We start from the raw sequence: 17,102 nt of genomic DNA, 5'->3' as shown, positions 1-17,102 counted from the left end.
TTATACAGAGATTTTGGTCTCAGAAATCAACGATAAGTGCAATTATAATTTCTATTCTTCCTCTTCTATTTATTATAACTTATATTCACATTTGTTACCCCTGCTGATTTTATCGGACACTTGTACAGTACATACAAACTTAGCGTGTTATAACCATCAATGGGATAAAATAAATAAATTGAGTAATATTTTAAGCTTCAATTAATTTTATTGACATTTAAAAATTAATAACATTGCGACTTATATTAAAATTTACAAAGACTTAATTGTAACACATTTAATGATAGGTCAGGTACGCGTAAAACCAACAATAATAAATAATCCAAGAAATAACAACGACGAGATCGGAATTATTGAGTCCAATCGAAAACATAATATTTTTAACTTACTACACAACTACATAACATAATCTATGTTATAACGGAAATAAATAAGTAACGTTTAAGTTACTAACCAATTAAATAAGAAGTATTAATTAACAAGTAATAGTCATCAAAATTAAGTTATTTCGAAACTGTTATGCAAAAATCTAATAATGCTCAGCAAATTTATAGTGGGCCGCTTCGTGTGGAGTTATTGGTGCGGTCCTGTGAACAACAGCATTGAAACCATTGTGTTTGTCGGCGGTGTAGTCCACAGTTCTAATTGAGCCGTCGGGTTCCACTACTGTATATTGACCTGTAAAGAAAAATTCAAGTATTTATAAAAAAAAAGTTAGGTTAAAATTAAATCTAATATGCGCGTTACTGCGACGATTTCATTGTAATCTTATTAGTAAGTAGTCACTGCCTTTAGCTTAATTCTTTTAGTAGAAGAAGCTTGTCTTCCATTAGGCAATATGATGACCTTAGTCAACTATTTAGAGAGGGTTTTTATAGAATCTTAGGATATAAGATATCGCTATCGTATATCATGTCAACGTATGTTTTGTCATATTATAAATAAAACTAATAAAGTACCTTTTACGACGTCACCGTCTCGGCTCTCGTGATGAGTCTTTATGTCGCCCGTGTGGAAGTCGTTGACGCCGTATTTGAACTCGTACTTCGGATACGCCTGTAAGCATGAACAAGGTGATTAAATACATTTCTCTTATTGCTATCGGAACACCCTTCATTTTAAGAAAACAACTTGTGTTGCCTATTTTTAACTGCATATGATAGAGTTCAAAAATATTACGACTATACAACACTTCGCATACGCCCTCTGTAGAAAGCGTTGTAAACTATAATATTTTTTATTGTTACGTCATACCGATCTAATTACGTCCATAGAGTAACTTAAATTAATTTCTATCAAATCTATACTACTGCTATAGGAAAATGTCTCATAAAAGAATGTTCTAAATTCAACTGTAAGAGCAAGCGAAGCATAAAATCATAATTGGCATTGTTTTAAGGAAGTGCTAGAATACAAATTTCTTTAGAAACGCCTAGCGCTTCGTCGCTCCCAATGTAAACGGTAAAAACACTTACATGCGCTTACGCAACAGCATTTCCTTCGCCACGCTGTTATCAAGTGAACAACCAAGTGCGGGGAACATTTATTACCTAAGTTATATTACTCAAGCTTACGTCAAGCAAATAAGCGTCTGTAATTTTAAATAGCTTATTACATTTTAATTTTCTTTTCTATCTACTGAAAGTATGTGACTTCATTAGAATCAAAAATAATAAAAGCTGTTTTATACACCAATATTTCATCACGTTAAGAATAATTTTTCAATTTACTTAACTACTTTTCACAAACTGATAACTAAAGCACGTGCAATGTGAACAAAGAACAGTAGACTAGCTTTTACCCGCGACTACGTCCGGGCGAAAAAAAACTTACTAAGTAACCTATGTGGTCTTCCAGAGAGTTTTCTATCTCTGTACAAAATTTCATCTAAATCTATGCAGCCATTCTGAAGATACCTTCTAATAAACATCCATCTTTACAAACTTTTGTATATATAATATTACTAGCTGTCGCCCGCAGCTCCGTCCACACGGAATTAAACAAAACCTTAATAGCCTATGTATTCTTCCAAACTATGTTCTACATCTATGCAAAATTTCATTGAGATCCATGCAGCCGTGAACATACCTTCAAACAAACATGCATCCATCTAAACATTCGCATTTATAATATTAGTAAGATTGTAAGATTAACACGCTACTATTCCTTTTCAAGGACGGTACGATGTCATGAATACATAAAAAACATACAGCCATCACTCTTTTATTCTATCGGAAAAAAAAAGAATATTAGTATAACTATACTAAAATTTATTTAGGTGTTTCGACATTAGAACCTACCATAATGTCGTTTTTTCTATTAAGCTGATTGTCAAAGCTACATTTACTAAAGAAAGGCGTTTTATAAAAGGTCTGTTTCCGCTTATATTTGTACCAAACAGCTCGCACTTATCCGATGGTATATTTCACAGGAAGAGCAACCTCGTCAGTGAGGAATACTTTCCTCACAAAGAGACGAAAGATTTTTTTACTTGCACCTTGCTATACAGAAAACGATGTTCGGTGGAAACGTTTAACCATTGTTTGGAGCAATTAGAGAAAGCTACAACTGAAACTAAAGCTGGATCTAACAGACATTTTATGATACAACCTATACAATTTTCTTACTTACATATTGCTTTGCTAATATGGTTGAAAGTTACGACAGCACATAACTTTAATTTATAAGTAAATAATAATATTTTTGAAGTATAATTCCATATTTCAATAATTAATTTTGTGTTACCTTTATATTTCTTATTTGCCACAGTAAATGTGTCGAAACTTTTTATTCATAAAGATACTGGTTGCAATTTCTCGTTACATTTAATAATATAGTAATAATTATGAAATGTAATTATTTTGATGGGAAACAAAATGAATTCAGTATAATAAAAAAAAATAACAGTCGATCTAAAAATAAAAGTTGCCAGTAAAACTGTAAAGGTTGTATCAAAGAAAGTGATCGAAGGAAAGTGCAATCGAAGCGGAACTGGCTGGAGAACCAGATATGTGAACAGAGGTTAGTTTATAAACCTCTAGGTTCAATAACTTTACCTTGTCTCTTCTCATTCAAAACATTCTAAGCGGATTTGCAATACAAAAAAAGTTTTGCGCTAAAAGCTTTAAAATGCTCACATTTTCTATCTCCAAATCAGAATAAGGATTTAAATAAATTAAAATAAAACTTACTTGGACTTACAATACGAAATGTTAAAGAGTTTTTTAGTTAATTAAATCCCTCTGTTGTTGTAAGTTATTGTAAGGTTAAAAAAAAAACATTTCATTCTAAGTACAACGAGTAGACATGATTGAAAAGCAAGAAATTTCTCAGTAGCTTTGAGTATAATTAATTTTAAGTACTTACATAATAATCAACGTGTTCGTCTTCAGATATATGATGATGATGATCAAACACCAACTGTGGCTCCTCGTGGACGAGAGCTGGCTCCGGGTGCAAATCTGCAGGCCGATAGTACGTGAAGAGCCGGCCGTGAGCGCACGCCGCGAACAACACTAACAATGCAAGCTGGAATAAAACAATTTAATCTGTTAAGAAACATTGAACCTTGATCCTATAAGACGAGTCACTACGCTGGAATCAGTCTAGTGACCCGTCAACCAGGTATGCACCGTCGACAAAGTGCGTAAACATTTTACTTCTTTATTTAAAAAAAAAATGACAACATGAACAAACAAAAATGAAGTATAAAATTGTAGAAATAACTTAGTATCAAAAACAATAAGAAAATTATAGGCAGAGCTGGGCATTAACTCGTTAATCCGTTAATCGTTAATTAACGAAGTTAACATTTTGCTTAACGGATTAACTTTTAAGTTAACTTCAAAAAGTGTTAACGCTTTTGTTAACTTCCGTTAAACTCAACTTCCGTTAATAAAAGTCCGTTAATCGTTAAATTAGAATCTTAGAGACGTGCTGTCATTTTGTTTAAATTACGTGCCACGCCACGCTCGTAAGTTCAGCTATTTTGGGCGACTGTCGGCGACTCGAATGGTGAACGAACGAGTTGATAATTGATATATGTGAAGTTCGCGTGCAAGTGTGATGCATCAGAGCGTCCGGGAAAGACATGACCAACAGGACAAAATCAAAAGAAGGTTCGAAATAGTATATTTCATTACGAGTATATAAAAGCACGAGTATGTCGAGTATGCCCACATTCCGAACGGTCATCATCCCTGCAATACGCCACTTTTTGAGCAACTGTATTAAAACACTTTTTTACTCGTGATTTTTCTTTAGCTTTTCCAAACTCGTGCGTTCTCTTTCCCAACTGTCAAAATAATGTCTATTGAAAAGAAAAAAACAACCACGAAGTTTTTACAAAAAAAAAATCATGGAAGTTTTTATGATTCATGCAAATATTTCTAAAAAGAAGCTCCTAATTTGTTACAATTTCAGATTTAATGATTTAATTCAATGTTTTAGGTTAGGTTTCATTTTATTTAATCTCATTAAATTTCATTTTCATTTCATATCAATAAAAATAATCTACTGAAGACTTGGCTGTTTGGGCATAGTTCCCTTTGCCTACCCAGAATGGGTGAAGAAAACAGAAAAAAAAACTCTGTTTGTATTCTTTTACGGTTGGCGCCATTTTCCAAACATTTTAGTTAATATACACTAAACTCGTTATTGTGTTTGTATTATTCTATTAAATTGCTTCATTTTTTCGCAACTGTATCAAAAATAGTTGTTTAGTACACGTGCGAAACTGTCATTACAACTTGTTCCAACTGTCAAGTCTCACCTTCGGCTGCGCTTCGGCTCGGGTAGACATTTGTCTGTCTTTGCAATGACAGGCTCTCCGCATTCGTAATGAAATATACTATGTATAATGCATTCATACTTGTCTTTAATACTAATGTGTTATAGAATGTATAGTCAAATTACTATTTTAAACAAGTGTCGCCACAATAAGTGTGAAATTAGTATGTAAAATTTTGGTATGGTTAACTGTTAACGATTAACTTTAACTTGCGTTAAATTTTCGAGAATTTAACGCTTTAACGATTAACGAAGTTAATTTTTTAATTAACGAATTAACGATTAACGAAGTTAACTTTTCGATTAACTGTGCCCACCTGTGATTATAGGTAATTGGAGTAAAAATAACTTTTTAAGTTATAAATTTCCCCTTGACAACTTTCAATCGACTCGCTCCAATGCCACAAAGGAAGGAAATCTTTCCGTATGCTAATAAATTTAATTAGTTGTTTTTAACACCAACGCATTAAACAGGAACAAAAAAGTTTAATCAGAAACTGTAAATAAACAGAAATGGCTTCACTTATTTTATTTCTATAAAAATAACAAAGCATAGTTTGATACTTTAAAATTAAAAAGCTTTCGTTAAGTCTGTAGTGTGTTTTGTTGTAATAAGAATTATTTATTTTTTACATGAATAATATTTTAAACAGCTTACCTTCAAGGCCATTGTAAAAGTTTTTTTAAACAAAACACTAGCAATAAAAACAAAAAAATCAAAACAAAACACAAATCGAGTTTGGCGCTTAAATAATTTAAACGTAAAAAATGTATGACACGATTAGAAGTCAATGTATTGAATGTAGCTAGTGAAACGTCTCCGTGCATTTATATGATACTGTACGGTCAGTGGTGGGTTGCAGCGAGCATTTTGAATACTACGAAAAATATATTAAATTTGAAGATATTAACAATTTAATTCATATTTAAATTAGAATAGTAATTTTCTATTTCACGCCAATGATTTCAGATCAGACGTAATCATACACTTGGTCTGTTATTTATTTTAATTTTTCTCATACAATTATGTAAAATTTTAAAAAAGACAACAAAATCTGTGAATTATGATGCTATCACAAAATATATTGAAACGTCGTGGAAAATTGTTAATTAAAGGCTATTACAATTTAATAAAGAACATCATAGTTTATTGGAAATTTAACTTAATGGATAACTTAACATTAACCCTTACTACCTATCCCTAAACCTTTAAAATTTTCTTATTAACTATAGACTTATAAAATTATTAGAGCATCACTGGCAAGCGCAACTAGTAACCCTTACCTCATGGTTTTTTTTTTTTCAAAACTATTCCAGTCATTAAAAGTAGATAAAAATGACGTGTGAATGATTCTTTGTCTTGTTGAACAATACAACAACATAATAAGCGCCGTTGCTATTACGATTTAAATACTTTGGTTATGGAACTGCATGATTGACTGGTTATGTGGAACATTACATGCAATAAGAAAAAGCTGATTATTACTCTTCAATTCTCCATAATACGTCAGACAAAGTAGTGACAACTTATTTGTCCCAAAGACGTAGCTTACAAAGCCATTTGATTTGCCAAATTTAATTTTATCTTAGGTTTGCACTTAATAATTAATTTTAAGAGATCGATACACACCTAATTTAGTATTCTATAGGTTTACGATCTGTTTGAAAATGAAAACATATCCATGTGTATATGTTGAAGAAATGAGTTCTATCTGATTGCTACGAGATAATTTGATTCGTTTTCAGCTGAATTGAAAGTTATATAATACATCTTAATAATGTTATAAATGCGAATGTTTGGATGGATGGATGAATGGATATTTGTTGAAAGGTATCTCCAGAACGGCTCAACGGATCTCGATGAAATTTGGCATAGATGTAAATCATCGTCTGGCAGAACACATAGGCTACTTATTGTGTTTCTTTAAACTTCGCGCGGGCGGAGTCGCGGGCGATTGCTAGTAACTAAATAAGTATGTATGTCTTATTCATCGTTTAGGTTTAAAATTAAACATAGTATTGTGCAAAATTGTAATGGAAGCAATAAGATTTACAAAACTGTATCAAGTCTTATTAAAGGTTACCTAATAAAATATTGCAAGTAATGTTATTTTCTATTATACTAACTCAATACCATAAAATATTTTATTACAATATGTCACTAATGCGTAAGGAGTTACGTAAGCTTTCGTATCCGTGGTGTCACGCTTTCCTTATTACGTTTAATTTATTTAACAATATGTAATTTTAGGTCGCAGCATAGTCACCTACATATTGACGGTTAAATAAAACTACTTTAACAAACTTTAATGTATTGAATTTTTTATACTATTGTAGATATTTGCTTTTTCCTATCTCCATAGATACGCGGGATGAACATTGTTTCGTTTTATTGTAGGATTGACGATAGACAATTCATCGCACAGAAATTGGTAACAAAATGATGTACTGTATGTTGGCTGCAGATTTTTAATTTGGTTATGGAAACGAGATGTGGTTTTAAAGAGTGATTTGACCAGGTCTTATGATAAAAATAGAAAATATTTCACCAGGTTTGCATCAAAAAGGTTGTATTATAATTAATAAATTATTTTACCGATGACAGTCGGTAAAAGTATTGTTTCAATGAAGCTATCAAAGCTACGAAGTAGTTACATACTCTTTGGAAGCTATCAAAATATTTTCTACGATTTTGATATATTTATTTATTGTATATAATGTTTTTAAACAAGGTATCTATTTTGTTTGTCATAAACGGAAATAGTTTTATTGTTGCGCCTGTTCGTGTAAATGTTAACGTGACTTTTTTTAAATTCAAGTATTGTCCGGATTCGTAACCTATTTTACATAGTTATGTTATTAAGACGAATCGAAGTCACTTTCGCTAGATTCACTCCTGCTATAATAAACCGAAGTAGTGTACTATGAACAAAATTAACATATAGAATTATAAACCTTACATAATCTTATGTAACATATGTACCATGTAAATAAATTGTAAAGCAATGCACGTACTTTGTGACGTTATAGTAACGTGTCATCTATGTTACCCTGGTAATATATACGATAATAGTAGTAATCCATGAAATATAATATAATAATTATGTTTCTATATATTAATTATATATTTCTAGTGATTAATATTTGATAGACATCCAGATACGTCAAGCAACAAAGAGAAATACTCAATCCCGACAGAATACCAACATCAATTTGCATGATATGGGTGCTTGTCCAGTCCGTCTTAAGATAACAATAACTCTGGGATATCTAATCCCTTATTCCCGAGACTTGTGTCTATTCCATCTGAATTGAGTATCGATATAATTTGATTTCGATATTGTTTTGATGGAATTATATAAATTAATGAACTCACCCTTACTTCTTCACCTTTCAACTAAACTGTAGCAGTATTCACTGATAGCATGTTATGTAGAGTTTGAAGACAGGACAATGGATTCTTCGGGTCTAGAAATATTATTTTAATTGACCAACTGTTTCACAAGCTTTATAATTCACTTATTTTAGTAATCAAAACTTTTTCATTTTTCAGATTTTTGATACAGGAAACTTACAATGTGAACTGTGCAAAAATATAACACCAAAGCACAGCGCATATATCTGTGAATCTGGTCATACTATTTGTATAAACTGTGACGGTATTTCCTTTAAATATTCATTTGTTATTTACTGCATCATTTTTAAAGTAATTTTTGATTTCAATTACTATTTATACTTTTAGTCGATCTAAATGCTACACACGAAGTTTCTGAACACGCAGGGGAAGATAAAACAGATGTTGAATATAATACACTAAATGATTTAGCGGGTGGTGATTATATTAAACAAAAATCTAGTAAGCTTAATTATTTCTCAAAATGAAATATAGTTTTTTTTTATAAACCAAGTTGTTGAAATTAATTTATTAATTTCACAGAAAAAATGATTGATGAAAACGTTAGAAGAAAAACAAGTAAATACAAGCCTGAAAGCACAGATAAAACAAAATATCTTAAAAAGGTCATTTATTCATATTTTTTTCCGATCTATAAAACTCTCATTCTTCGTCATTACGACTAACTTATAGAAAAACTTTCCATAAAAATTGCATGTTTTCTTTCTATCATAAAGGATTAAGTATAAATTTAATTTTCAGAACTTAAGACAGACCAGTAATGCACATGAAACCACCGTAGTTTACAAGAATTTCAGTTTCGACAACAATGAAAGTATAAAGAGCCTTATCAATAGCCATGATAGTACTAATCATGAAACGGAAAAAATTAACATAAGGTAAATATTTTAGATTTAAAAATGTATTTTTAATAAAACTTCTTACTAAAAAACATTTTCAGGCCTATTACTTGTCCAATGTCATGCTGCAAAAAGACAGTTGCATTTAATTCAATATTGAAACATTTCCACTTCGATCATTCAGAAATAGCCACATTACCGATTAACATGAGGAAAACTTTGAAGATTTACTTAAAACCAATAAATTTGTCAAAAGATACCAAATGTGTGGCTATTATAAATCCAATAGGGTAAGTATAATAACGTACAAAACAATGTGTAGATAAAATTTATACTAATCGCGAAACTTTTTTTATTTCTAGAAGTACGGGTTCTTTAATGCTTATGGCAGCTAAAGTGCATGAAGGTTACATAATCCATGAAGATAAGCAATCTGAAAACCTTTTTAACTCCAATCTCGGTCTACAAGATAAAAACGGAGATGCAGATCTTGAAAAAAAAGATAAATTTTCTCAACATGTACAAAAATCTTCATTACAGCAAGTAAAAGAAATGCAAGAAGACATAATTATTTGGATTTGTCGATTAACTGAATTTAAACAAGTGTGCTGTGTAAGTTGTTTATTTGCTATAATTTAGCTCTATAGTTTTTTTACAAAATCTTATTACTGAACTGATGCTATTGTAAGTAAATGGTCATTGTAACTGAGACTTTTATATAGAAATACAGAAGATAGATACATAAAATATTGCTATCTGAATCTATCATTACGTAACTAGCGTGGCGGAACGCGACGAATCAGAAATTCAAGTTTTCTCATCGCTCCATTCAGATGCATCAATCGGTTCCGAGGCAGTGCGCGATATGCATGCCAACTACAGCGCCGTCAATGGACTTGTTAACTTCCTTATTCAATTCACTCTACGTAAATTTCATTTCAGTTCATTTATTCATTCAAATTTTACCGACGTAATTTGATTTTAGTAATTTTCTTTTTGGTTCAATTCATCTGTCTTATATCAAATAAGTAATGATTTTAATCATTGCATGTCATTACATTTATCCGACGTTCTTACGGCGAAGGAAAACATCGGGATGCAACCTACAACATGTCTGAGAATAAATTCAAAGATATGTGTGAAGTCAACCAACCGGCACTGTGCCAGCGTGATTGACTATGGCCTAGTCACCCCTTACTTGGTTAGGCTCCGTGATCCTCGGTGGGGACGTATAGTGATAGATGATGATGTCATACTAGTCTTATTTGACGTTAAATTCTACTTAATGTTTACACTTCGCTTCGTTTCTATTTCCAGGTAAAAGTTAAACGCGACAACATTTTAGGTTACAGTTACATTGGAGAAGGTTTAGATATCAGTCAGCATCAGGACCCTACAAGTGTATTTAAGAGTCCAGAATGTTTGTTATTAAGATACCATTCTCTACCTAAATTGTTAGACGACCAGGAACAGATTCATGTGTATATTAATCTTTTAAAATAAAAAAACGTCATTTACTAGGTATTTTTATTTCTAGATAAAATAATTATTCTAGAATTAGTCGAAATACTTATAAGTAGCCACATTAGATGCTTCACGAGATTTTCTTTTGCCCTTGTCAATATAAATTCGCACTTTATTCTGCCCACATTTCGGTGCGTGAACTTCATTTTGCAAATATATTTCATAATCCGGTGAGTTCTTGTAAGCCTTCTTCGGGTAGAGGGATTTATCACCTTTAGTTAAATCATTGAGTGAAAGGAACTTGTTTTTAGTTGTGTTCGAAGGGTTGTTTATAGTGTTTGGATAATCTTGTGAAAAATCAGTGGATGAATCAAGCGGCGGCCACAGATTATCTGATTTTTGTTGCTTTTCTAAATGAGTGTTGTCTTGATCAATGGATCCGTCTAACACTTTCATACTTTTCAATTCAACGCTGAAATAATAGGTATTGTGATCAAAAGCCAAAATTAAAGGTACAAAGCTATGAAGTGCATTTATAACATTATTTAGATAACTATGGGCAGCGGCTACTGCTGCATTTTAGCCATGCAAGAACCAACATACCTTATAATAAAATGTGCTGTTAAAAGTAGTTAAAATCGCTCATTGATTTGTTGTGTTTTTAAAATGAATACAATTTATAACTTACCCATATCCTGTATCGTCTGCGTAATATCTTACATGTACTGGAACTCCTTCCTTATCTATGTACTTGTAATGCCCAGTAACAGTGCCATTGGGAAAATGTTTTTCTTCCTTTATGCTAATTTTATTAATTAAATTATCTCTACCCAGCGGATAACCTGATGTATAAAAGTAACATGTATAAAAATGAAATGTCCAAACTGTTGCAAACAATTCCTAATGCAGAGTTTTGGCATAACGCGTAATTCTCGAATACTATCCACATCTTGGTTGGTTATCGTACTCGAGAATTTTTCAGTCATTTTTTTTCCCAACAAGACCTAGGAAATAATCGATCTCTATGGACATTTTTAAATCAACACAACTTAGGACATTCAAAAGAACGTACTCCTTTTTGGAGGAAAACAGGAAAGCATTTTACCTCTACATTGTAAGGAATTGTGTTTATTGACTTTAGTATTTATCTAGATACGATTTCCTATGATTTGCTATTGAAATAATAAACTTTACTTACAATTGACAAATTTTAGTAGAAATAAAATCAAAATAAATCTCAAAAGACTTTGCTGTTTATTTAATATCATTTTTATTAAACACGTTAAGACATTTTTATTTATGTTGACATCTGACATATCATTTCAAAATTTCAAAATAGTTTTTGTATAAACGTCATAGATTTTTCACGATATTTTCATAATAATTTTACATTTAAAAAAAACACATACTTTTCACAATTTTTCCTAGTTTATTTATACCAATTATTAATAACATTTTTTATTATTCTTATTCTTCTACTTATACGAGTACATATATCTTCACTCGATCGCGTAATAACTTGGAGGTTTCAGTTGGTAGTACTTGTTCATGTTTGTTAGCAAGTTTAAAACATTTGTTGGTTTTACTTCTTGTGTTTTTTTCTTTTTCTTAGCGGGACGCGTCCAAGTGATAGAAGATTCAGTACTAGCTTTTTGACCATTGAATATATGAAATTTATCATCCATCAGTGTGTTGCTTACGACTCTGGAAATAAATGGTTTTCTCATTATAAATTTGCATAGGTATTGAAAGTAGGAAATATTGATTTGTCTTATATTGTATATTATAAGAGCTTTTCCCGTCTTCTCAATTGTACATTTATTACTAAAGCTACGTTCCTTCGCCATTGTCTTGCCTTGTCGTAGTAAGATTTTGAACATTGTTACTAATAATATTGTACAACGAGAAATGTTTTAAAATGAGACGTTATTGTGAACGTGAATAATGAATATGAACTTGACTTGTGATATATTCCATTATAATTAGACCACTATACGTCCCCAAGGGGCTCAGAACCTAAGTCAGGGGTGACTATAGGTCATAATCCATACTTCAAACATAGACATATATTTAAATTCTCTTCGCAGATATGTGCAGGTTGCATTACGATGTTTTCTTTCAACGTAAGAACGTCAGATAAATGTATATATGTAAATCAAAAATCGAAAAACACATTGATACATGGCGGGGTTTGAACCCAGAATTTGCCGACGCTGCAGATTACAAGTCAAGTGCTAAACCACCGACGCTCTTATTGCGTATTGTTATATATTTGACTAGTCATAAAATTTATTTATCCAAAAAATTACAACTTAAAAATAGGTTATGATGATAAGTGAAGAAAAAGAAAATGAAAAAGGAAAGTTCCAAATTCCTTTTATTAGAACATTTAATTAGTTTTTGTTAAGCATGTTTGCTTTTTAATATGCACAGGCGCTTATACTTTATATTACTCATGTCGAACCTGTCGCTCTACATGAGCAAAGAGACTGGTTTAAAGAAAAGATCTGTATAAAAATTTACCTGTAGCCATCTCCATCAGCTACATATTGAAAGCGACGCGTACGTCCAAAGGGATCCAAGTATCCATAACTACCTACTACGGTACCGTTTGGAAACCTCTCTTCCTTTCGATACTGAATGTTATCCGTCTCTGGGTCGGACACGTCATATCCGAAAGAATAAGATCCTGGATCACCTGTAAGATTACAGAATATTATGTATATCCTCTTCTGTCCCCCTCCTGTCTTCTTTCTATTACACTCCCATGCTCGTAGTTTACTTTCAGAAGAAATAACTAGTTTAAAATTTATCATTTCAGATTAAATAGTAATGCTATAAGCTATAAATTATTAAATATTATACCTTGTCCATAATAATGTGCCGGCATTGGTTCTGCCAAACTGAGTCTTTTAATTCTAGATGATGATTGGACACCTCTGTTATACAAAATCACGCTCGCTATAGCCAGAACCTGAAGACATTTAAATATAACGGTGAGTTTTCACTTATGAAACGTCTGTTTGTCTCGAACAGTGTTTACTAGATCAAGTGTGGTTAGAATCAGTATTTTAAAAAATATTACACATTATAAACATGTACTTGTAAAGTACTTCTATAATTATAAAACCACTGTGAATCCTAATTAATTAGATTTAAGAAAAGGGCGTAACTTCGTAACTTTACAAATGATTCCGTATATTATATCAATTAGAACAAACTTTTTTTTATTATTAACGTCATCCTGACAAATGGATGGAATTTGTCTTGTGTCCGTATAATCCCGTGTCGGACGTGCTTTACTTAACGTAAGAACCACTGAGCTCATATATCAAAACTGATACAGAAACGTACATACCTTGTAGGATTAAGTCATGTTTCTTTGATTAATTGAAACATTATTTAGCAAATTACATCAAAAACACAATAATAATTCAAAACAATTACTTATTTATGAAAAATTTTACACAACATTTTTACTTAGTTTCAGACTACGAAAATGTTTAACACACTTGAAACGGTACAAGGTATAAGACGGTATAAGACGAATTAAAATTTCAAATATAAACCGTCTTTTTGTCTTTTCTTTATCGAAACACATCTAAGTGCATCTAGTATTTTAGTCAACAAACAAAACTTAGTTTAGTATCCGTTACAGTTTACTTACTAAAAAAACGTCATATTATAGAAATAAGAGTAAGTTCTCTGCCGATTCAAACAACTAGGTAAACGTGCAAATTTTACTAAATCTATCAACAATTATTAAAAATAAACAAGGTAAAGCCTTACCTTTAAAAGTAGTGCCATTGCCATTTTCGTTCGAAAGTTGTCACTATTGACAAATTCTTTTTTGTGAATATTTTTCTATTGTGGCTTGTTGTAGGAAGTGTGTACACGGTCAAACGAGCGCCGAGCATACGTGATTCCCCTTATAGTCACCTCCTTTTAATGGCTTTTAGTTTGCAAAAAAACAACAGCAGTGTATAAGGCGCGTAAACTTTGTGGGTGAAGGCAATTTCGCCCGTATCCGTTCCAAAGTGATGTCATACAGCGGGATAAGGAGTTATGTGGCGACGTAAGCGGTTGTCGGATGTATGGCGGTGGCTAGAGAACACGTAATTTGCATTTATATTTAAATACAAAAACATTGTTCCTTTTTAAGTGCAGTCATACATAAGTGCACTTTTCAAGGTTGAGTCATTGCACACAGTGAGCTACCAAGTTCAAGTACATCGACAAAATTTGTACTAAAATTTGGGCAATACCAATTTTTATCGAGTGTAAAGTACACCAATAATCTTATACTTATTTTGACATAATTGACAATGACGATACGAAGACGATTGACACAAATATTCGTGCTAGGTCCACTGTTAATTAAATGCAATTGTAATTCCAACCCAAACTTTTATAAGTTAGGGTATGGGGTTGTTAGTTAGAAGTGTGTAATTGAGTGCCTGTCACGCACAAAAAAAATATGATAAAGTGTTGCAAGATTTTTTAGTTCGTATTTTGGGTCTATCAATCAACAACAGCAGAAGTGCCAGGCTCTCTACTTAGGTTCTAATTCTAGTCCAGAGAAGATAAAGTTTTAATCATATTTTATTTTACTTTGTTTTCGCTAAATCACGCATTACGTTTTCTGTATGTTGACGATCATTTTCTAAAGTATCGTAGATAATAAAACATCTGATTTTTATAAACTAAAAACGATGTAAGGTAATAAAATGAACAGTTACATTATTATTCTCAAATCGTCATTTGATTACATTGAAGATATAAAAGCTCAATTCTTCTCAAAAGAGTGATATCGTAAACACGTATTTGGCATTTCATGACATATTTAACGTGCGTACCTACGCCTAATGCCCACGCATGACTTTATGGATAGCATACTTTTTAAATAGGAGAAACACTAAAAAGCTTTAAAATAACAGCACTTGCAAAAACATTTCATTTCATTATAATAATAAAATATAATGTGAGTAATAATTTTTGTAACAAAAATACAAATTTGTTCTCCTTAAATAATGTGTTAAACGAAACATATTATGCAAAGAAACTTGATCCCGCATATCTCCTTGTTTGTTCTTTTAAAATATGGTTTTCATAAAAACTGAATTCCTTTTATACGATTACCCGAATAACGAATATTTATATATATATTTCTATATGACTTGACTTATAAAAAAAAAATTCAACCAGTGTTAAAATATAACTAGCTCTTGTGACTTCGTCTACTTTTAGGGCACAGTTTTGTTCAGGTACCCTAGGAAAAACCCTTGGAAAATTATGTAAAATCAAAATCTGCCCAATGGTTTAGTAACGGAGGAGACAACTATACAAACAATCATTTACATATACATAGATATAAGAAAGATAAATGTGGTGTAGTGAAAACAAGGTATTAATAGTCGTTGATGAGTAGATTAGATAAAATTGACATTAACAAAGTAAACAGTATTTCGCTACATCTATATTTGCTGCGTGCGTTTGATTGCACCAGGGGTTCCAAACTGCAATTTGCAAGAATAGTACAATATTAAATGTATCGATGTATGGAAATAATACAAATTATTCGGTTCGCAACCCTTTGAGCAGTATAATTTGCATATTAATTATTCATTTTAATAGTGATCTTAAAAATAAACTAAATAAATTTTACTATAATGAAAGTTCAAGTACTGGTATCTAAGTACACAAAAAATATTACTTTAAATCTTAAAACCAATTTTAATTACTTGTGTGTTATATTATCTCTACAATTTTTAAAAGTGTAACGACATTAAAAAGCGGCCCGCAGTTGTAATTTATAAGCAGACCTGTATCAAATAGAAAAAAATCCACCCGCGCCAAGTAAGAACTTAATGATTCAGCATCGTTAATAGCTTATTAGCGAATCCTGTTTCTAGTTTCGCATATGGCATTAATAGTAAATACATTTCAACAGCATATAAATTAATACAAGATTATAAATGAAAGGCCAATGAACCCTCATCGCCATATATGGTTTGTTTTTCTTCCTTGAGATTTGTTACACAGTTTTTAGAGCGGTATATTTGATTTTATCATCATTTATTTATTTTACGATTTTAATTTATGTTATCAGTGGTAGATCCCGCAACAACAATATTTATTGAGAGCACGAATGGGCCTCGACCAGTGAAATACCACGACCACACAGAAGAGGTGTGAAGTGGAAGCAATTCCGCGTTTTCTCTGATGAGTGTGGTGCCGGAGGCCTGATTTTAGTCCTATTTCCCTTCCCACCCTATTCTTATTAAGAAAGGATTTGAAGTCAAAGTGGATTTGGCGGAAGAGGGGGCGCATAGGAAGAGCAAATATCCTTTTTCTGCGCATCCCCTACTCAGTTGATTAACTGTGAGCAACGCATCTGCATTCTTGGATGCCTGTGTGCAAAGGTCCTCTCTATTTCGGCGAATTTAGGTAGCCGTTTGCCATCTTTTGATATAAAAAAAATTAATGTGATTTATTATTCAATATTTTTATAATTATTTTACGTCTAAAGCATAAAGGATTAATAAGTAACACAATTGTACAGATTATAATTTATTAACCATACAAAATATTGATAC

General features: G+C 31.6%; 4 protein-coding genes across 4 annotated transcripts; 1 reads left to right on the top strand and 3 right to left on the bottom strand.

The window, feature by feature from the left end:
• Positions 1 to 505: 505 nt before the first annotated feature.
• LOC106716683 (cuticle protein 19) lies at positions 506 to 5,479 on the bottom strand. The gene is made up of 4 exons (XM_045678337.1): positions 5,447 to 5,479; positions 3,367 to 3,528; positions 960 to 1,056; positions 506 to 678 (listed from the first exon to the last, which is right to left on the bottom strand). The coding sequence occupies exons 1-4, from the start codon at positions 5,456 to 5,458 to the stop codon at positions 530 to 532; spliced, it is 420 nt and encodes a 139-aa protein (XP_045534293.1). The 5' UTR covers positions 5,459 to 5,479; the 3' UTR covers positions 506 to 529.
• Positions 5,480 to 7,494: 2,015 nt separating this feature from the next.
• Positions 7,495 to 10,545, top strand: LOC106716725. Its single transcript, XM_045678393.1, has 8 exons — positions 7,495 to 7,520; positions 8,342 to 8,447; positions 8,531 to 8,644; positions 8,726 to 8,745; positions 8,945 to 9,081; positions 9,144 to 9,332; positions 9,405 to 9,654; positions 10,360 to 10,545. The coding sequence occupies exons 1-8, from the start codon at positions 7,506 to 7,508 to the stop codon at positions 10,543 to 10,545; spliced, it is 1,017 nt and encodes a 338-aa protein (XP_045534349.1). The 5' UTR covers positions 7,495 to 7,505.
• A 54-nt stretch (positions 10,546 to 10,599) lies between these two features.
• Positions 10,600 to 11,492, bottom strand: LOC106716528. Its single transcript, XM_014510051.2, has 3 exons — positions 11,447 to 11,492; positions 11,195 to 11,390; positions 10,600 to 10,978 (listed from the first exon to the last, which is right to left on the bottom strand). Exons 1-3 carry the CDS (start codon positions 11,490 to 11,492, stop codon positions 10,600 to 10,602), a joined length of 621 nt encoding a protein of 206 aa, XP_014365537.2.
• A 484-nt stretch (positions 11,493 to 11,976) lies between these two features.
• On the bottom strand, positions 11,977 to 14,502 carry LOC106716691. Its single transcript, XM_014510258.2, has 4 exons — positions 14,296 to 14,502; positions 13,372 to 13,480; positions 13,030 to 13,204; positions 11,977 to 12,210 (listed from the first exon to the last, which is right to left on the bottom strand). The coding sequence occupies exons 1-4, from the start codon at positions 14,317 to 14,319 to the stop codon at positions 12,006 to 12,008; spliced, it is 513 nt and encodes a 170-aa protein (XP_014365744.2). The 5' UTR covers positions 14,320 to 14,502; the 3' UTR covers positions 11,977 to 12,005.
• Positions 14,503 to 17,102: the final 2,600 nt, after the last annotated feature.

The sequence above is a fragment of the Papilio machaon genome, chromosome 6, assembly GCF_912999745.1.
Source record: "Papilio machaon chromosome 6, ilPapMach1.1, whole genome shotgun sequence".
NCBI lineage: Eukaryota > Metazoa > Arthropoda > Insecta > Lepidoptera > Papilionidae > Papilio > Papilio machaon.
The sequence above is the reverse complement of the archived record's forward strand: the minus strand, read 5'-3'. Positions and strand labels throughout refer to the sequence as shown.